The 21,161-nt window shown below is 40.4% G+C and overlaps 1 protein-coding gene across 2 annotated transcripts in view; it reads left to right on the plus strand.

Moving 5' to 3' along the window:
• Fbn1 (fibrillin 1) overlaps positions 1–21,161 on the plus strand; it is a 203,474-nt gene that overhangs the window by 80,816 nt on the left and 101,497 nt on the right. For both annotated transcript variants that reach the window (XM_070026602.1, XM_070026603.1), the window contains 4 exons: positions 6,383–6,580; positions 10,442–10,567; positions 15,524–15,649; positions 18,702–18,860. In XM_070026602.1, coding sequence (XP_069882703.1) covers positions 6,383–6,580; positions 10,442–10,567; positions 15,524–15,649; positions 18,702–18,860 — 609 coding nt within the window. The remainder of the gene's footprint in view (positions 1–6,382; positions 6,581–10,441; positions 10,568–15,523; positions 15,650–18,701; positions 18,861–21,161) is intronic.

The following is a 21,161-nucleotide window of genomic DNA, read 5'->3' on the forward strand; positions in this document are numbered from 1 at the left end:
GGGATAGCGCCCAAGTGCAGAGTTCAAGCCCCACGACCGACCAAAAAAAACCCCAAAAGATATAAAGATTTAAGATTGGAAATAATAAAATGCTGAAATAAAGATACAGGTTGACCCATTGTAACAATGAGATGTACAAGACACTATATTGAAAATGAACTTTACAACTTGGGGTGGCAGGGGGGAAGGGAGGAGTTGGGGAGGTGGGGAGGGAAGGGATGGTAGGGGAAAAACAAAGGAGGAGGTAACAGTGCTCAATAGGAAATGGACTCATTACTCATGTAACTGTAACCCCTCTGTACAGTACTTTTACAATAAAAAACAAAATTAAAAGATTTAAGAGACAAAGATTTGCTGGGCACTAGTGGCTCACTCCTGTAGTCTCAGATACTTGGGAGGCTGAGATCTGGAGGACTGCTGTTTGAGCCCAGGCTGGATTTTAAAGTTTGCTAGATTTTATCTCCAAAATAACCAATAGAAAAGCAGGACTAGAACTGTGGTTCATATGGAAGATCACCAGTCTAGGGACCACAAGACTCTTAAATTCAGACCTGCTACATAGATAGTATATACATCGATAACAGATAGATTGATAGATAGATAGATAGATAGATAGATAGATAGATAGATAGATAGATAGATAGATAGATAGATAGATAGATAGATAGATAGATAAAGTAGATAGCTAGATAGCTAGCTTGACTGAGATACTGCTGTTCTTGCTTTTGAATTATAGAGACTGCTTCATGTTCAATGGTTGGAAGAAACTGTAACAAGACAACTAAACTGAATTGTTTGATGACACTTGTTTTAGTAGCCTCTGTTCATCGGGGAAAGGACAGAATTGGATGGAACATGGCACCATCAGAGCCAACTAGTTCTTTAAAGTAAAATTTATAAACCATTGAACATGAAGGCATTTCTATGATTTTATTGTCTTGGTGGTAAACATGTCACACATCTCAAGGTTTGACTTCTACCCTTTCTCCACCCCTCCTCTTTTTCCTAGTAAAAATAATTTAGAGATAGCTTAGAGGAAAAACGTGAAAGTCAGTAATGTAAGATTTGCAGCGAAGGAACAAATAATGACAGGTAAATGATTGTCTGAAAACGAGATATTCTCTTACCCTGAACATGATTTCTTACTGTTTTCTTCATCGCAGAGCAGAATAAAATGTGGTAGCAATTTTCTCTACTTGAACTTCTGCCACATGTAATCAGGTCCTGCAGAACTACAGCCTAGATTCTGGTGAACTGCTTAGTCTGCACGTTAGATTAAATGATGTTCAATAAATCACCTTGTATCTGTAGTTTTGAATAAAACCTATGTTTACCTATATAGTGGTAATAGGTTTAACTTATGAATTAAAGAAGTTGAAGCCTCAAGAAAAAAAAGTATTAGCATAAGAATAGTTTTGTGCTTACTCATGCTTGGTGTCTAATATTATTTTCCTTTGGTGCTAGTACTAGAACTTGAACTCAGGGCGTGGGTGCTGTCCTTTAGCTTTTTTGCTCAAGCATAGTGCTGCACCTCTTGAGTCACAACTCTGCGTCCAGCTTTTTGCGAGTTAATTGGAGAGAAGCGTCTCATAGTTTTTTCTACCTAGCTTGACTTCAAACCATGATTCTCAGATCTCATCCTCCTGAGTAGGATTACAGATTTGAGCTACTGGCATTTGGCTGTAAATTTTAAAAAGTAAAACATTTCATTATAGTTAAACGGTGCTGTGTTGTTCATAGTGTAGTGATGATCATGTTTATCTCACAATTAATCCATGCTTTAGACAGAGTGGCTTAAGTAGAATATTTTTGCATATCACAATTTAGTAAATTTTGATCATGGTCTTTCGATTGCAAATGGAGACCGAACCCAGGAAATCCTGGGTTCTAGCTGAAGGAAGAGGCTGGACTTGAGAGTTCATGATGGTGATGTGACACATATGTGCATGTGCTCTGAGAAATCAGAAGAGAGCTTGGAAATGGAATTCAGTTAGCTGTTAGGGCAGGAAAGGAGAGGGTGAGCTCTCTTTGGAAATATTGGCCTTCGCTGTTTAGTTGGTGAGTTGACAGTATAGTTTATTATACTGTAATTAATACAGGACACGCTGCAGTATCTAGTAATAGAGCAATACTGAGGACAGGGGTATTATTTTTGCCTTGATTAGAATGTCAGTCCTAGATGAAAGACTCTGGGTTTGTGTTGAGAGGTAGCAGTTTGGGTTTTTGGACTATTTAATGTATAAAGTTTAGACCTTTGAATTTATCAGGTAGATAAACATCTTATGCACATCTTCAATTAATCCTGGAGCCATAAGTATTCCTTAGTGAAAGAAAGAAGAGAGAGAAAGAGGGAGGGAGAGAGAGGAAGGAAGAGGAGGAGGAGGAAGAGGAGGAGGAAGAGGAGGAGGAGGAGGAAAAAAAGAGAGGGACAACTTTCAGTCCTCTGTTGGGGTCACAGTGGGGAGCTTTAGCAACAGCAGATGCTCTGGTGTCACCTGCTATACCTAGTGAATAATATTCCAAGGAGGAGTCCTGGAGGGGATGGAGGTAGGGCTTGGGCATCCACACTTTGCAAAAGTTTCCCTGGTGATTCCAGGATGTCCTGAGGTTGAAAAATCACAGGAAAAAGAAGTAACAGGAGGTATGGGACTGATTATGATAATAGAGTTTCTGGGCTTTAATTTTCTTGAGGCGAAAAATGCTTTGAACTCTTCCTTCTGAGAGTTGAATTAAAATCCCATTGGCCAACCTACCTGGGAGAAATAAACAGTCTGTGACCTTCCCTGTCACGGAGAAATTGATATCTCATTCTTTAATTTGTAATTTTTATAAAAAGAAGGATTTAAGATAATTGGTGCCTAGTGCCCAAAATTATATCCTTGTACTCTCCTGCAGTTTGTGGTTGGATGACTGGGTGGGAGTGGCCAGGATTGGGAGTACCACAGAGCACTCCCTGTGAATGGTGCTTTTGCTTTGGGGTGAAGTGTGATTATGAATGAAAGTGAAATCACGCTCGAGGCTACAGCATTCTGAGCTGCAGGCCCGGGAATGCGTCGAGGATCTGAGGCTTGTAGAGACGCAGACAGAACCCAGTTCTGGAGGGCAAATCTGAAGGGACTGGAAAGCAATCCTTGATCTAACCACTCAGAATGGGAACGAGGAGAGGCAGAATTTCCCATGAACTGGCCACACTAAACTAAGCCAGTTAAAAACAATTAAAATTAGGTTTTAATTTTAGAAAAACTTGGCCCGACGCCCTAGATCTTATAAGGAACTGACTGAAGAACAATTTACAAATAGAAAGACTTTCTAATACTATAGTTTAATTACATTAAAACTGGCGATTTAGGTGGGCGCCAACAATGACTCAGACTTTATGCAAGCATTGGATTAAGTTTATTCCCAGTCTAGTGCTAGGACCATCTGAAAAGAAAAGGAAATAAAAAACGGTTTGTTCTTTAGCATCCTATCACATAAGTGCTATGAGACTTAATTATACATAATTAGATTATTAGTAAGGAATTGGGAGTGTGGACAGATTCTTTCTATGGTTGGCGTATTAAGCTAAAAACAGCATTACTTTGACAAACTAAATGAAGCATAGGACCAAGTATGAACTGCCAAATGAGAATGGTATGTGAAAGAAAGCCACATTAGCACAGCTTTTTACCTTCCAAGAGATTTTTAGACCCAAATGTGTTCCATTCAAATTATGCCCCTCTCTGCAGTGAGCAATTCTCTGTTGAAAATAGAGACCTCAAGTCTATTTATCTTCACTTGCTAATCTGCTAAGCCAGCTCTTCTAAACGTGCAAAATGGCAGTGTCTGTAGTAATCAGTATGTGGGCTGGAAATATGTGAAGTCCAGCGACTCTGTTCTATACAGTTAAATGTTTGCAAAGTATCCCATATATTAAATAAAGATACATCACCATGGCTTGCAGAAATGGCTAATGTATGTCGTCAGAGTTAGCAAAGGATATCCCTACTCTGTTTATTTACCTTGACACCAGAGAGCAAGACATGATTGACCTTGGAAACATCTCAAGACTTATTTTTCCTTGTACAAAGCTATTCCAACAAGGAATTCACATCTGAAGTCATGAACCTGTATTAGGACAGAATTGAATTTTTCTTGGCATTCTGTGGTAGGCCTGAGTTTTGCTGGTACTGCTTACAAAACACCAGATTTGCATCTTCTCTGGTTTTTTTTTAATCCTTTTTTTTTTTTATATATGATGATTCCACAGAGCATATTGGAAAACAGGAGGAAAGCCAAATCCTAGCAGTGTTGAAGAGAGGACCGTAAATTAAAATTCATGTTCCATTGTGCTTTTTCCAGAAAAGATTGAAAATGGCGTGCTAACATTAATATGTTTGGTTGACACAACTGCACATGTCTCAGTAAATTAGCAGGGAAGAAAGGAATAAACCCAAATCCTCTTCCTCATTACTAACATAGAAAGATTTTCTTTCTTTTTCATTTTTGGGTTCACATAAGTTTGTAATATGAGGAGGTTTCACTGTGATATTTTCATACTGTGCACAGAGTGTACTTTGAACAAATCCACCATGCTGTACCACATTCCCACTTCCCATCTCTTCTTCTGCCTTTTCTATCTCTAAGGTAGACAGTTATACTTATTTTTCTAATTAAAAAGTCACACCGTGGTAATTTTGTAATCTTACACACATGATCACCTTGAGATTAAAAAAAAAATTCATAAAAATTCTGATGGCTGTCCGGGTGCTAGTAGCTCACGCCTGAAATCCTACCTACTCAGGAGGCTGAGATCTGAGGATCACAGTTTGAAGCCAGCTAGGGAAGAAAAATCCCCATGAGACTCTTATCTCCAATGAACCACTCAAAAACTGGAAGTGGTACTGGGGCTCAAGTGGTAGAGTGCTAGCCTTGAGCACAAAGAGGCTCAGGGACAGCACCCAGGCCCTGAGTTCAAGTGCACAACTGACAAAAAGAAAGAAAAGAAAAGAAAAGGGAAGGAGGGAAGGAGGGAGGAAGGAAGGAAGGAAGGAAGGAAGGAAGGAAGGAAGGAAGGAAGGAAGGAAGGAAGGAAGTCCTGATGGCTATTGTTTGAATTCAACATTTATAATTCCCAAAAGAATGCATCAGTAACCAACACTGAACATTATGTACTATAACAATGGAGAATTAGAATCAATTTACACCAACCATCTCACTCCTTATGTTAAAACCCTATTGTTTGCATAAGTACATTTTTCAAAATAATTGTTTATATTTGTATTTGAAATAAGATATATCAAATCAAAACCAAACCAGATAACCATTTCTTTTGTTCAAACAAAACACCTCCCAGGAGGTGGTTGTACAACTTATTTCAAGTTTTGAAATTCTTTACTTTTTCCAAACTATAAGCAAGAGCCTATAAGCTCTATGAAGGCAGAAGTTTAGTCTCTCTCTCTCTCTCTCTCTCTCTCTCTCTCTCTCTCTCTCTCTTTCTGTCATTTAAGTTTATTTTTAACTGATACTCAGAGCCATAAAAATGGCACATATAAATGAGTTAACATCTTGTTTCAATAGCTATATACATGATTTATTCTAAATAAATCTGTCTCCTAAAATATTTATCCTTACTTCCAATACACTTTTTTCCCCCCAGATGTGGAAGAATACAGAACATTATTATTACCTGTAACCAGCCTACTCTATAAAAGCACACCCAAACTACTCGTTCCTAATTTCCACTTAGCATGTGTTGATAACCTCCCCTATCTTTCCCTTCCTTCCACTCTGCCTGGTACCCGCCCATTCTACTCTTAACTCCTATGAGATCAGCTTTTTGAAATCCACAGGAGTGAGATCATGTCTTTCTGTTCCTGACTTAGCTCATTTAACATAATGATCTCCAGTTCCATCCATACTGCTGCCAATGACAGCATTTTTACCCTTTTTGTGGCTGAATAGCATTTCACAATATGCATCTACCAAATTTTCTTTATCAGTTTGTTAGTTGATGGACACACGTGAGTTGTCTTCAGTTTTTAGCTCTTGTGACCAGTGTTGTCTGATGCTCATAGGGGCTGAAATACATTTTCTTGAGTGTTTCGGTAACATCCCAATGTTAACATTTGTACAGCAAATTTACTGTCAAAGCATTTTTCCTGAGTTCCTCTCATCGTTGCATGCATCTTCAGAGTGGATAGGAACTGGTGGTCTTCCTTTCTGAAGATGAAGAAAATGGGGTTCAGAGGTAGAGACTATAAGGCTGACTACCAAAGTCACTAGTACTTGTTTCCCTTACAGAAGTCTACTTTCTGAAGACAGATGGGGTACAGGAGTTGCCCTCTGAGCACAGCTCCCCGCTTTTCTAGACTTTGATGGGATTGTTGTTCTTTCTTTTTAGATTACAGAACAGGTCCTTGCTTCACTGTGGTCAGCAACCAGATGTGCCAGGGACAGCTCAGCGGGATCGTGTGCACAAAAACTCTCTGCTGTGCCACCGTGGGCCGAGCCTGGGGCCACCCCTGCGAGATGTGCCCTGCCCAGCCTCACCCCTGCCGCCGTGGCTTCATTCCAAACATCCGCACAGGAGCATGTCAAGGTAAAGCTTCAGTGTGATCAGTTATTTATTGGATACTGACTTGCCCCAAAGAGCCGTTCTTCAGTGAACTTAGGGAGAATGAAAAACCTGTGTTAGAGACAAACCTCCAATGTGACTAACTGCATGACTTCAGGACCGTGGCTCATAAGACACAGCTGAAGTCTCATTTGGCTTTGCCCCTCCCCCCCCCACCTCCCCTTGGTACCCTTCTGAGGCTTGAACTTAGGGCCTTGTGCCCTTGTGTGGCTTTTTCATTCAAGGCCGGTGTTCTACCACTTCAGCCTCATCTCCACTTCCAGCTTCTTGCTGGTGAGTTGAAGACTCTCTCTAATTCAATTAGTCTGCCCAGGCTGGCCTCGAATCACCATTCTCAGGTCTCAGCCTCCCGAGGGAGTTAAGATTAAAGGCATGAGCCACCAGTACCCAGCCTGATTGGCTTTTCCTTGCCAGTAGTTTTCCCCAAAGCCTCAGAAGTGTTTTTCTGTACCTCTGACTCCAGGGCTCACAGTCATGCTGTGTCTTGATAGAGGATAGGGACACAAAGCAAGATTGGAGAACAAGGTGGTTATTGTTATGTTGTTTTTTCATTTTCCCCCCCCATCCTTGCCTCTGAAACTGTTAAGAGTTCCTACATCTCATGGCTGGCACTTAACTGACCTGAAGTAAATTGTTCCTCTCGACATTTGACATGCTACATTATGCATATTTTTTTATAAGTCAGAAATAAATTAGAATTGGTTTCACACTTTTAAATATCCCCAGATGTTGCCTGCTCCCTTCTTCTGCCTCCTAGAAACCCTTCCTTTGTTTTTGGCGTTTGCTCTAGTTCCTCCAGCTGTACAAATTCTTTCGTTGTCTAGATATCTGGCAGGAAGCAAGAGGAAGGGAGCAGAGGCAGCTTCCTGCTAAACTGATGGGACTGAAAACTCCCAGGTCATCCCTGCTGCCCTCCGCACATTTTAAAAAAGACAATTAACAATATTTTCAGAAAACTCAGGATACACTTTAGTGAGGCAAATAGATAACAGTTTGGCTGTGCTCTGTATGTTCGTTCTAAAAATATCCTGCACGAGCCCAGATTTTGGCCTTGGTCACACAACTTTGTGGGCCTTCATTGCATTATACTCCAGTAAATTCCACTTCGGATACTCTTTGTGCTGGCTGTTGTTGTTTTTTTTTTTTTTTTTTTTTTTTGCTGGTCATGGGGCCTGAACTCTGGGCCTGGGCACTGTCCCTCAGCTCTTCAGCGCAAGGCTAGCGCTCTACCACTGGAGCCACAGCACCACTTCCGGCTTTTTCTGTTTATGTGGTGCTGAGTGGCTGGTTTTTTTTTGTGTGTGTGTGTATCACATACAACATCTTTGCATGTCCCCTCTCCCCCCCGAACAGATAATGTTGCATATCAGGAGCAGCACGAAGTTACTTTGAAACCCTGGAACTATCCAAGGATTGACTGTAGAATTTTATAAAAACAAAAGTTAAAGTAAAACAGAGTAAAGTAAAATCAAGAGTAAAGAGGCAGAAAGTTCCAGTGAAGAATTGTCAGTCGCTGTATTTTGAAGTTAGCGAAGGCCCATGAACTGGCTGACAATGATGTAAAACGAAGGTCTCTAGTGCCCAGTTCTCTGTCCACAAATTCATGGTCAGATGTTCAGGTGTGCACAGGAGCAAGGGAAAGAGAAGAAAAAGGGAAAGGGATAATTTGACTATTCCTTACTTGGTGATTTGTTTCGTACAATCTGGATTTGGCCAACATACGCTTCCTGTTCTTTCCTGGCTGCTATTCGGTATACCCACCAAGAAAGACTTTAAAAAGAAAATAAGACAATTTGTGAACAAAATTAGTAGTTTATATTGCCACTTGGAGAATGAAATTCGTCTGGGTGTTGTTTGGTTTGGGGCCAACATACTATCATCTCAGGGCTGTCTCTTGTTGGTCTCTGCCCGCCTTGGCAGATGTGAGGGGCGGTGGACAAATGGGTTCATAGCGGGCTTCTCATGTCTATGGTCTTTGTACATGAACCAATGGAGAGCTGACCTCTTGTATATTTTCTCTTGCCTTCTAAACATCAAGATTTGTTCAGTCTGTGAAACCACGATTTCAAACAACATAATAAACATATTCAAACTATCAAGAGAATGGAAAATTCTGCTCTAAGGCAAAACTGAAATGGACTATGAAACCTAATCCAATTATATTTCAATATAGTCATTCATTTGTGGGTCAGAGCAGTCCTTGGAAACAGGAAGTGACACTTGCATGCCAAAATAAATGGCTCTGCTTTAAGTGCCTCTTTCACTGCACGCTGACGTTTCTCAACAAGGAATGTTGAGATCCTACGAATGGCAGTCATTCTGTTGCTTCACTGACTTAAGAGTGAAGTTAAAAAGGACACTGGCTTTCCAGAGCTCTAGAAGAATACTCAATATCCAGGAAAAAAAACACATTAGATTCTCACTGAGAGCACTTTATCAAATAGTCTCTTCCCTGTCATGTCTGAAGAGAAGGAAAGAATGTACACCTAGATTTAGTCTCTACAGCTGGGACGATTCGTTTTGTTCTGGAAAGGCTAGTAGTTGGGATTATACATTGAACCACAGGTGGGTCCCCAGATGCTTGGCTAGAGCACCCAACAAAGAGAACAGAGTCCTAGGCTCTGGAACCTTTGTTATGGACAGTGCATGAAACAAAACTGTTATGAGATCCTTTGACAGTACAGGCCAGGGCACCAGATGTTTCTATTAAAGTGGCCAGAGAAGAGCTCATGGCTGAAGGGGGCACCGGTCAGGGACTGAGAGGTGGGACAGAATGAACCCCATTGTGTTCTGGAGAGAACATTCCAGGCAGAGGACCTACGACTACAAAACTCAGAGGCAGACGTGTCTTGGTGTGTCTGATGTGCTTTAAGAAGACCATCTATGTGGTAAGAGAGTAGTGAGGGAGGGAGGAAAGTGAGAGATGAGATCAGAGAGGTTGCATAGAATGGTCTAGAAGTATGCAGGGACTTGAGTTTTGTGTTGGAGACTTACTTTTAAGAAGGTGCCCTCTCATAGCTGCTCAGCCAATGAAATAGGACTAGAGCCGAGGCCTGGGCCAGACTGAGGAAACCCTGATTTTCTGAGATATTTAATGTTTACTGCATGAGACATTTCCAAGGCCAAGCGTATATAGTCTGAGGGAACTGACACAAATTTTGTTTTAAGTAAGCCGTTCAGTACAACACTTAAAGGCTGTCATATTGTAGATTATATTACATTTTAATGTTTAAGGATTTCTTGAATAAGTCTTATGATTACTACCAATCTGGAGGTGAATGGCAGAGAGGAAATAAAGGCCTTGTTCATGGTACTCTTACATTCTGCTGCATATGAAATGAAACTCACAAGTTATAGAAATATCCTCCTCTGCATGAGAGAGGATACAAGGTAGGAAACTGAAGAATACTTAAAAAAAAATAGAGGGCTGGGAAGGTGGCTCAGTGGTAGAGTGCTTGCCTTGCATGCATGAGGCCCTGGGTTCGATTCCTTAGCACCACATAAGCAGAAAAAAGCCGGAAGTGGTGCTATGGGTCAAGTGGTAGAGCGCTAGCCTTGAGCTGAAGAGCTAAGGGACAGCGCCCAGGCTGAATTCAGACCCCACGACTGACCCAAAAAAAAAAAAAAAAATAGAATTTCCTTGCCTCGCTGTGTTAGTAACTACTTTGTATTCTGTAATTATGAGAAGTAGTTTGTCTTATCATATTCCAAGTGTGATCCCACACACATTGATATAAACACGGTAATGGAGTTGTGGACAAATGAGCGTATTTTCTTATGTAACTAAATTTTATATGAATCTTTGTCTTTTGCAAAATTTGACAGATGTGGATGAATGCCAGGCCATCCCTGGACTCTGTCAAGGTGGAAATTGCATTAATACCGTTGGGTCTTTTGAGTGCAAGTGCCCTGCTGGACACAAATTTAATGAAGTGTCCCAAAAATGTGAAGGTAAGCAATCTCATGCTCTCTCATTAAGGGGGATGGGGCAGGGCAGGCAGAACTCAACACCAGCCACACGTTTGTTTGCAAGTTGTTCCTACATCCTTCTGTCTTTGTCATCTCCATGAAAGTGTAAATACAATATTCCTACTAGGAATTCTATTCCTTTGTACTGTTGAACTCTTACTGAGAGAGAAAAAAATACTCTGCAGCTTTTTCCACATTTTTAGACACCCCCCCCCCAAAATAAGAGGTCCATCTGAATCAAATTAAATGTTAAAACATGAAGTATTTGGGGGCCAATATTTGGTCTACAATGTTCAAGTCATATGTTTCTGCATAGTTCTAGACATATGAATTCAAATTTGATCATTAGATCTCATTCTGAATAATACATCAACTGGTGTTTTTTTCTGGTTACAATGTATGTTTGGGTTTTCTTTGTGGGGAGTGGCTATTAACCCATATATTTATGTTCCTAGTACAAGTTTAAGATTTTCTTTTCTAGCCAGGCACTGGTGGCTCACACCTGTAATCCTAGGTACTCAGGAGGCTGAGATCTGAGGATCACAGTTTGGAGCCAGCCCGGGCAAGAAACTCCGTGAAACTCTTATCTCCAATAAACTTCTGTAGCTCAAGTTGGAGAGTGCTCACCTTGGCAAAAGAAGCTCAGGGACAGTGCCTAGGACCTGAGTTCAAGCCCCAGGACTGGAAAAAAATTTTTAAAAAAAAATTTTTTAAAGAGAAAGAGAAGAAGTTTTCTCAGTTTGATATATTCGGTCCCAAGAGATATCAATAACATCAAGACTGAGGACAAACATAGGCTACATAACTTACCACGTCTCTGTTTTGTGTTCTGAAATCCGACAGCTTCCAGCCTAGGGTAGAGTTCATTTTCTGTCTCTTTGTTGTTCACTAAGACCAGTCGTTAACAGTCAGGAATATTCTGTGGATATAGATGGGACAGAAGGTACAGATGTTACATTCATACAATAGAAAAATGGCAGGGGCACCTGGCAAAGGAGACCTGTCCACCCCTTCATAGCTGGGAAACAGAGAGAGAGGCTCAGGGACTGAGATTCTGGTGTCTCTTCTAGAGGGTCTGCCCCAGTGATGTAACTTTCTCCCACTAGGCCCTAAATGTTCTACCACTTATAGTAGTAGCCCGAACTGGGGACCAAAACTTCAACATTAGGATCTTTGGGGGACAGATAAGATCAAAACAATAACACCTTCTGAGCATTGTTGACTTTTAAATATATACCTCTCTCTTGATTTGGAGAAGTATTTTTTAAACAGTACTTTATCTGATCACTGATTAAATCAAACGGGTCTCCGTAAATTTATAGGATGCTAACTACCACTACATTTGAGGAGGTTTGCTTTAGATTGCTTTTGATGAGATCTTTTTTCAGGATTCGTCCTTCTTTCTCTTAATAACCTAATTTCCCCAAACTTAAAACTTGTGGACCGATGTTTATATAAATATGCACAATCTAGATGAATTTTAAATATACAGTAGCAAGGGGAAACGAGTTAGGTAATAATGAGTAGACTTTCATTTAAGAAGAAAAAGATAAAGATTTATGGCTATGATTTGAGAAAAGAGAGAAAGAGTTCTGTCCACCTTTTTTGTTGCCTTTTCCAACTGCAGAGTGCATGTGCTTTTGGAAACCAAGTTCATATTTGCATAGGTTTCCGTGGAAGGAAATTAGAAGTAAAAAGTGTAATTAAGGGATTAAGTTTTATTTCTGGAAGAATTCCCTTGGATTCTTAATTAACCACTAATATTTTGGGATTTAGATGATTGTCAGCCCAGTCATCAACAATTAGAATAGCACTGCCTGATGCAAAAGATTTTTTAAAAAAAAATGTGGCTCCTAAGTTCATGCACTCTCTAATACATGAACCAAAGACCTTAAGACTTCCTCTTTCCAAATAATGGCATGTTTATGTGATGGCCACTTGCTATTAGGAGCTTTTATGCTTTCAGGCACCCGCGAGAGTCCTTGGGGTTACGTGACCCTTTGTTACTGGTGGGGCTTATCCTCTGGTTGTGCAAGCCTTTCCTTCTTGTTGCTTGGGGAATCTGGCATCTAATACATTTAGGCAAAAGAGCCCTGGGATCAAGGTGGACCTGTGAAGTCCTCAATCTCTTATAGAAGCCTAGCCACATCAACTGCCATCTCTGAGTCACTATAGTATCTTGAGGGGCTCAATGCCATGAAAGAGTCATGCCTGGACACCAGAGGTACAGCAATCTGGTCCTGTGTTCACACCTATATCATGGACATTCGATGAGTTCACATCCTTAAAGTATTTAGATAATGCCTAATTCTCTACACACATACTCTCATTATTATCATAGTTATCTTCAAAAAAGAGTCTACTTCTAACCTAGCTGGTATGCAAAAGATGTGTCCTCTAGCCTTACCAAACTAAATTTTTAATAGCTTTTTCTGATCTTTGCAGCCACGTAAGCTCTTTGGGTATTGGTGATTGATACATACTCACTGGCCTTAATGAAGATGACAACTATCCATTTTTTAATAGGTTGAAAATATTTTACCCTTTTCGTTGTTGACTTAGCATGCATTAAGAATGTGGGGTTCCATTATGATAATTTTGCAGATCCTTATAGTGTGCTCTGAGCACATTTATTACCTCTACTACACACAATGCATGCCCTTCACTTCCTAAACTGCATTTAGTGGGTTGAAGAAATATTTTTTTGCTGGGCACTAGTGGCTCATGCCTATAATCCTAGCTATTCAAGAGGCCCGAAATGTGAGGATTGTGGTTCAGCACCAGCCTGGGCAGGAAATTTGTAAGACATTTATCTGCACCAAAGTACCAAAAAAAACCCACTGGAAATAGAGCTGTGGCTCAAGTGGTAGAACACTAGGCTTGAGCATAAAAGCTAAGGGACAGTGCCCAGAACCAGTATATATATATATATATATATATATACATATATATATATATATATATATATATATATACACACACACACACACACACACACACACACACACACACACACACACTATCTGTCTGTCTGTCTGTCTGTCTCTCTGTCTGTCTATCTTGAGATGATCTGTAGCAGATAGTTACCTTTGGTCGATCTGTAGTAGGCATTATCTTTTAGGGACATTTTGTCTGAAGTATGTTCTTCTTTATTGTTTTGTCTTCTGCCTTTAAATGAGGTTTGGAATACCATAGACTGTTTGATTGGATTTGTGTGTTTGTATTGAGTAAAAATGTGGCTGAAGAAAGATCTATGATAAAGACCATTTTAAAATGCTCTTTGAGATATTATAGATTCTACAACATTTGTCCCTGCCCTTGGCCATTACTTTGCTTGAGTGTTTCACTCCAGCAACATTTTTATCTGCTGGAATAAAACATGCACCTTTACCATTACACAAATTCTCAGTGACATTGCTGTTTATGTTAGCATTGGTTCTCATATAAACAACACAACATTGTTTGCTTTAGTGTCTAGCCTAGCAAAGAGGAATGCTTTGAAAATGTCATACTGCCTCTACACAGCGTCGCTACTGCCTTTTGACTAACGAAGTAAACTAGAGCCCAGCTATACTTAAGTCTGAGCCATGTAGAGCCCTACTTTGCTATGTGCAGGGTATTAGTTAGGCTAGAGAAGCTATGTTCTTATTTGAAGTCAGAGCTTTTGTGAGCTTCAGTGGTGTCAGCCTATCCATTACAGTACTGGGGACAAAGTCAACCTATCCTGGGATAACAAGACAGACCTGCTCGTTTGTTTCAGAGAGGAGACCGGGTAGGTTCCCTGAGCCCTGACTTAACTTCTGCACTAAACGAGGATTTCTCAGTTTTCCTTCTCAAGTTCTTCTGTCCCACATGTTCACATTTGTCCACGTGTAGCGTGGGTTCATCCAAAGCTCCTGTTATAGTAAACAGATTGGTCCTAATGGAACATTCATAGCTGCTTTTCAGAAGATCAGTGGCCTCAGGCCTACCAGGCTGTCCCTTGTTTTGGCCTCTGTAGTATTCAGTTTGCTTAATAGATGTACTAAGGAATTAACTAGAGGAAGAGAAAGAGAAGAGAAAGACTGCACAGACAGAGACGGTTTGCTGTGGTACATCCCAGAAATCACCTTTGCTAACTCCAGAAGAAAATGGGGAGTTGGAGTAGTGGCTTTCGGAGTTGTACTGCGTTGGGTTGAGATGTGTCTGTCATGGGGTGTGGAATACATGAGGAAACTGCCACCTTGGACGAGGCAGCCTTTTGTAACCCAGGCAATGATTCCCAAAAGATCTGAGAACCAAAGGCAGCGTGCTGACAGTCCTCCCCAGGAGCTGGGACAGCAAGGCCTTTCTTCAAGAAAACTCTGGGGAGATTCAGTGTCTCACCAAGTGTACATTCCCCAAACCCACAGAAAGCCATCTAATGGTAGTTTGGGTGTGCCAATGAAAAACCAAAGATGGCGCTTGCAACCTGGTCCCGTCACTCAAGTTGGCCAACTCTTGCTCAGTACTCAGACCACAGTGCTTCTCTGAAGGATTTCATTATCTGATTTTAGAAAACTGGATTAAAAAGCAACAGAGGAAGCAATGAAGAGCATAGAATATTAGTAGGGAGTAGAATTCCATACAAAACATGGAGAGGAGAGGAAAAGTGAAATTTCAAACTAAATGGCATTAACCAAAGTTAATTGTTGAGACAACCACAGTTTTCAATTTTAAAAAGGGGTGAGTTTACTTTGCTTTAATCTCTTGAATCTGGCAAACCCCTTGGGTAAATCTGTTTTAAGAGAAACACATATTTGGGACTCACTACTTCTCCGGGTAGGTTTTATTTTGTAAAGATGCCTGTTTCCAGTGATGTGATTTTTAACTAGTGATGCATCCAAATCCCCATAACCATTGCTAGTGTCACCTTGCCTTCTACCAATACTCAAACTCTTTTCTTCTCCTATGTTCCAGACATCGATGAATGCAGCACAATTCCTGGAATCTGTGATGGGGGCGAATGTACAAACACAGTCAGCAGTTACTTCTGCAAATGTCCTCCTGGTTTTTACACCTCTCCTGATGGCACCAGATGTGTAGGTAGGTTTAATGAAGATGTCACTGCAAAAAAAAAACAAACCCAGTGCTTCAATGGAAGTCTTTTTTGAGTAAGTTTGTTGAGCATGCCGGGGGGGGGGATGGGGGGGCACATCAGGCCTCCTCAGCTGGGGTAGGAGGGTGCAGGTATGGGACTGGAAACGTATTGGATACTTCAAACACCCTGGTAAAACCAGAGGCCTCCTGGGGCTAGGATGGGGAGCTGTTACCCTCCTCTTCAGTCACTTCACAGGGTCACCGTTCATTCAGGTCAGAAATTTTGCAACGATCCCTTAATTGGTCTTCCTGTTTCCTGGCCTCTGTACAATCCATCCTGTCAGATTTATCTTTCTAACATTGCACGTTGATTAAGTTACACAGCTGCTCAAAAAATTCTCAAGTAGTTTTCCACTAGCCTTTGGAAACTGATGATTTTCAGTGTGTGTGTCCAGTGGATTTTTTTTTTCAGGTGCTAGGTAAGGCCTACAAGGACTGCAAAGGTTAAAGGACTCATTGCTACTGTTCTGTCTCCCTCTCCCTCTCTCCCCCTCCTCTCTGTTTCTCTCTCTTTCGTGGTGTCTTGCTTGCTCTCTCTCTGGCTCTTCTCTCTGTCTGGCTCTCTGTATGTCCTGACAGTTCCACTCTTATTTGATGTAATATTTGGGTTCCTTATAAGATATCACACAATATTTGACAGCTTCTAGATGTAACAAGTATTAAGACTTCCTCTAGAATCCTAAGATTGGGCACAGCTCAATAAATAAAGGGCTTCACTCTCTAACCCTCTCTCAAACTTACCAACCTATTGCTGCAGTCCAGACTTCTCCCCCTCAAGTGGACCATTCACTTAGCTCCTTCATACTTCTTCTTTTTTTTTTTTGGTCCGGTCGTGGGGCCTGAACTCTGGACCTGGGCGTTGTCCCTCAGCTCTTCAGCTCAAGGCTAGCGCTCTACCACTTAAGCCACAGCGCCACTCCCGGCTTTTTTCTTTTTGCTTATGGGGTGCTGAGGAATTGAACCCAGGGCCTCATGCATGCAAGGCAAGCGCTCTACCACTGAGCCAACTTCCCAGTCCCTCCTTCATACTTCTAGTCATCCACCTACACCACTTAAAACCCTTCTTCCCTATTCTAGTCCCCTTTTGCGCTTACACTCAGGCTCTGTCTTCGAATACATCTCAACTGGGTTGATGTGAAAGCAGTTTCTCCCTTCCTTGAAGACATTCTTTTTATAAGTGGATTTACAGGGGAACCTGTGTGTCTGTGTGTTTCTGTCTTCCTGATTACATTTAAGCTGCCCTTAAAGACCAGTAACTACTGCCCTTCCATGCCTAGTGGGTATCAGCCTACTTGTTTGTACATAGTAGGTGCTCAGTAGGTATTTGTTACATATCATCACAAATAATTCCTCCTCTTCTTCCTCCTCTTCTTCCTCTTCTTCCTCTTCTTTCTTTTCTTCCTTTTGTTCCTCTTCCTCTTTTCCCTTTTCTCCCTCTTCTTCTTCTACTGTACTAGGGTTTAAATTTAGTCCCTCATAATTGCTAGTCAACCACTTGCGATATACCCACAGCACTCTTGTTTTTTTTTTTATTTTTTTAGATAGGGTCTTTCACTTTTCCCCCTACAACCTGGCCTTGACCCACAGTTCTCCACCAATACCTCTGATGTAGCTGGATTTCAGGCACGTACCACAGTGTCTGGCCAAGTAGTTATTATCAAGGTAAAGCTAGGAAGCCTGTATCACATAGCCTTGAGGAAATGCTATATTTTTGAAGCTTATCTGGTTCATGTTTTCAAAGCTGACCTATACTTTTCTTTCATAGTTTGTCTATCTTTGTTTTATTTACTTAAGGTAAATAAGTTAAAGATCTCTAAATTAGCCTTTATTTTTATTTTTATGTCATTTTTATTTACTGTAGAAAATTCTTTACTTTTCAAAACTTTGGTTGGTTGTCTTTTTTGTTTTTGCTTTTGTTTTTTTTTTCTGTTTGTTTTTGTTTGTTTGGTGGTTAATTAGTGATATGAGTCTGACAGGCTTCACCTGCACAGGCTGGCTTTGAACTATGATCTTCAGATCTCAGCTTCATGAATAGCTAGGATTACAGGCATGAGCCACCATTGCCTAGTCTCAGAACTTTCTTTTAGCTGGACTGTGCAGGTATCTGTTTTTACTAGAAGAGAGGTACATCCTCAGCACATACCAGGTGTCCCTACCTGTGCCTTACTTCCTGTTTCCTCCTTTTCACAGTATTGTCTCAAAGTCATGACCTTTCAGTGGCTCAGAGTCACACTGTGGTATGTCAAATGATGTCATAACAACCAGAGAAGATGTAGTCAATAAAAATGATACATAAGAAAGTGTCTGAGCTTGTTGTTTTGGAAGATACTGTTCTGCCAAAAATAAAATTCTTCTAGAGCTATTGTATTTTATAGAACAAATTATTTTCAGTCACTGGTGTTTTGAGCTTATAAATATCTAAAGCTTTATAAAGTGTGTTGAGACCTTGGTACAAAGGGAAGTATTGACTGAGAAGCATTAGATCTGAGGATGAAGTAACTCATTCCTTTAAACAAATTCTCACAAAGTCACAGACTCACCGTTTCCAGCTGAAAAATAAGGAAGATTGTCTAAGGATCAGCGACCACAGCACTGATTTAATGCTGTTTTCCAATACATTTATATAAGTGTTTGCCTAAAGTGGCCCAAATTAAGTAGTTTGAAACCAAGGACAACCTAGGTTGTCTTCAGAATAGAGACATGTCTTTATAAATAACTGACACTGCTAGTGGTTTTCCTAGTGTCATTTCTTCCTATGACACATATGGTTTTCACCATTCATTCCCACCTTGAGTTGGGAAAGCAAGACTTTGGCCAAGGGCACCAGCACACAGGGACCAAAGGCATGAGACACGGCACTTCTGATAGGAGCGCTGAGCTCTCAGCCTCGCTTCCGTGGGTGTGAGTCAGCTCTGCCACTGCCTTGGAATGAGAGATCGAAGTACCAAGGTGGGAGCTTGTTCTCACTGGATGCTTGTGTGTGTGTGTGTCTCCTCAGATGTTCGCCCAGGATACTGTTACACAGCCCTAGCAAATGGACGCTGCTCTAACCAGCTGCCCCAATCCATCACCAAAATGCAGTGCTGCTGTGATGTCGGCCGATGCTGGTCCCCAGGGGTCACAGTCGCCCCTGAGATGTGTCCCATCAGATCAACAGGTAAGAACCCTTCCGGTCATTAGGGTATATTCCAACCCAATCCTTACAACCGGTGGTATTGTGTATAATGCAGACCCAAAGGGAAACGCAGATAAACAGATAAGACTCCAGAAAAATGATGTTCTTGGAGAATCTCCTCAGATAATGCACAGGGGAAATGCAAAGGTCTGTACAAACTACTGTTTTCAGATACTACTCATTACTAAGTGTCTTATATATGGTACTCAATGACTCAGAAGGATAAAGCCATTTCCCTAGAGCACACATTTCTTCTTTCCTCTTCCTTTGGCCAATTCCTATTGATTTTTTTTCCTTCATGACTTCTCTTTTATCTATTATATTCCCTTCATTTCCACTAAAATCTGTTTTCTATAGTCGGAACAGTTGCAGGAACTTCCCAGCTCGTCAACGTGAAATCCTCAGCTGCCACAAACATTTCCCTATAACTCATTTCATGTTCAATTAAAGAATTATGTTTAGGGAATGTCCAGAAAAAATTTTCCGTGGGCTGTGAAGTGGCTCAGTGGCAGAGCCTCAGCACCACATAAGCAGAAAAAGCCAGAAGTGGCACTGTGGCTCAAGTGGTAGACCATTAGCCTTGAGCTGAGGAGCTCAGGGACAGCACCCAGGCCCAGAGTTCAGGCCCCACAACTGACAAAAAAAAAAAAAAAAATTCCCCAGGATGAACTCAATCAATATTTGATAGTCCGAGACACATTTTCCTCCGAAGAAAATGTGACTTCTTGACTTAACATTTGCAGTCCCTAAATCTGATCCCAGTTCATCCTTTAACAGTTGGTATTTATGGTAGCTTTGTTTTCTAGTTAGATTCTGCAATTCAGTTTTCCTTCAATGTAGTCTAAACTTTTCTAATTGCAATCTGTCCTTTTAACTGAAACTTCTGCACAGATCAGGTCCTTTTTCCTACTCCCATTTTTATAATCTTTTCTTGCAATATACTGTCTTATGCATTAAGGATCTGGTCAAATGTAACTTCATCCATGAGCTTCCCAAGATAACCCCAGCCGGAAATGTTTCAACTTCATTGTGCTTGTTATTTTGCTGTAGCACAGTCCCATACTGTCTGCCTTGTGCCTACTTGTGTTCATGGATTGCTTTTTTACAATTTGGTAAGTCTCATTAAGAGATCTAACCTATGGCAATCCCATATATATATAGTATATAATATATATAATATATATATACACACACGCTACATATATATATATATATATATATTAATGTTCTTTATATTTTCAGAGTATTTAGCAAGATCTTTCTTACAGAAGGCATTTTAGGTAAAGGACTGATAGGTACTATTTTCTCCATCAATACTAACTTAAGACTGAGCTCAATAGCTTTCTTTAACTTGATTCCTGAAAAGTTGTTAGTTTAGGAGAGGCAGTGAATGTGAGGATGGATGAGTGCAGAGTTAATGTGATACTTCAGAGTGTACTCTTCTCAGGATATGAGTTTCTCATCATATAGACCAGCTCACAGGTGTTACTATAACATTTCTTGTTTATTGCTAGGAATTCTGAGTATGGATTAAAGAAACAATAAAATTTATATATATATATGTATATATCTTATGATCCAACAAGTCATATCTTTTGTTTGATTTGCTCTTTTTCATGCCCCCAGCCCCAATCTGCCCTTTGGAGTTAAATGCAGGACCATGTACTAGATCACGATTTAGAAGTATGACTTCCTACTACAATTTGGCTTTGATACCCAGGGAATTGTTTTTAAATGCATTTGCTAACTTGAAAGTGAGCTGCATTGATAGGAATTCCTCATGTTGACCGAGAAAGGACTAGGGGAGGTGTCAGCAGGAAGGCCTACTTTGGAACAGATGGAGCACATTGGGTTCCTGTGTGCAGCTTTTCAGGGAGTCGTTCCCCAAAAATGCATCACTAGAAGATGCCCAATCCTGAGACAGCCTGATTAAGCAAACTATTTTGTTTAATTTTTTTTTTCTCCAGAAGGTCTAGGACCAGAACTATAGAACTTAGCTCTGCTTATGGAAAAGGCTGATATAGGAAGGATTTTAGGTTAGCCAGCTTTTCTGTGTATATGTATAATATATATTATATATAATTATATGTTACATATAATACATTATATATTATAATATGTAAATATATTATCTTTAAAATTGTGTCTTAATATATACTATGTACTTTACATAATTACACTATAATATAATTGCATTATATATAACATATAATTATATATAATATACATATATGTAATCTCTGGGCTAAATGGAGATAGGAAAAATAGAGGTCAGTTGAACAA

This window comes from Dipodomys merriami, unplaced genomic scaffold (assembly GCF_024711535.1).
Source record: "Dipodomys merriami isolate MVZ:Mamm:240054 unplaced genomic scaffold, mDipMer1.0.p SCAF_185, whole genome shotgun sequence".
NCBI lineage: Eukaryota > Metazoa > Chordata > Mammalia > Rodentia > Heteromyidae > Dipodomys > Dipodomys merriami.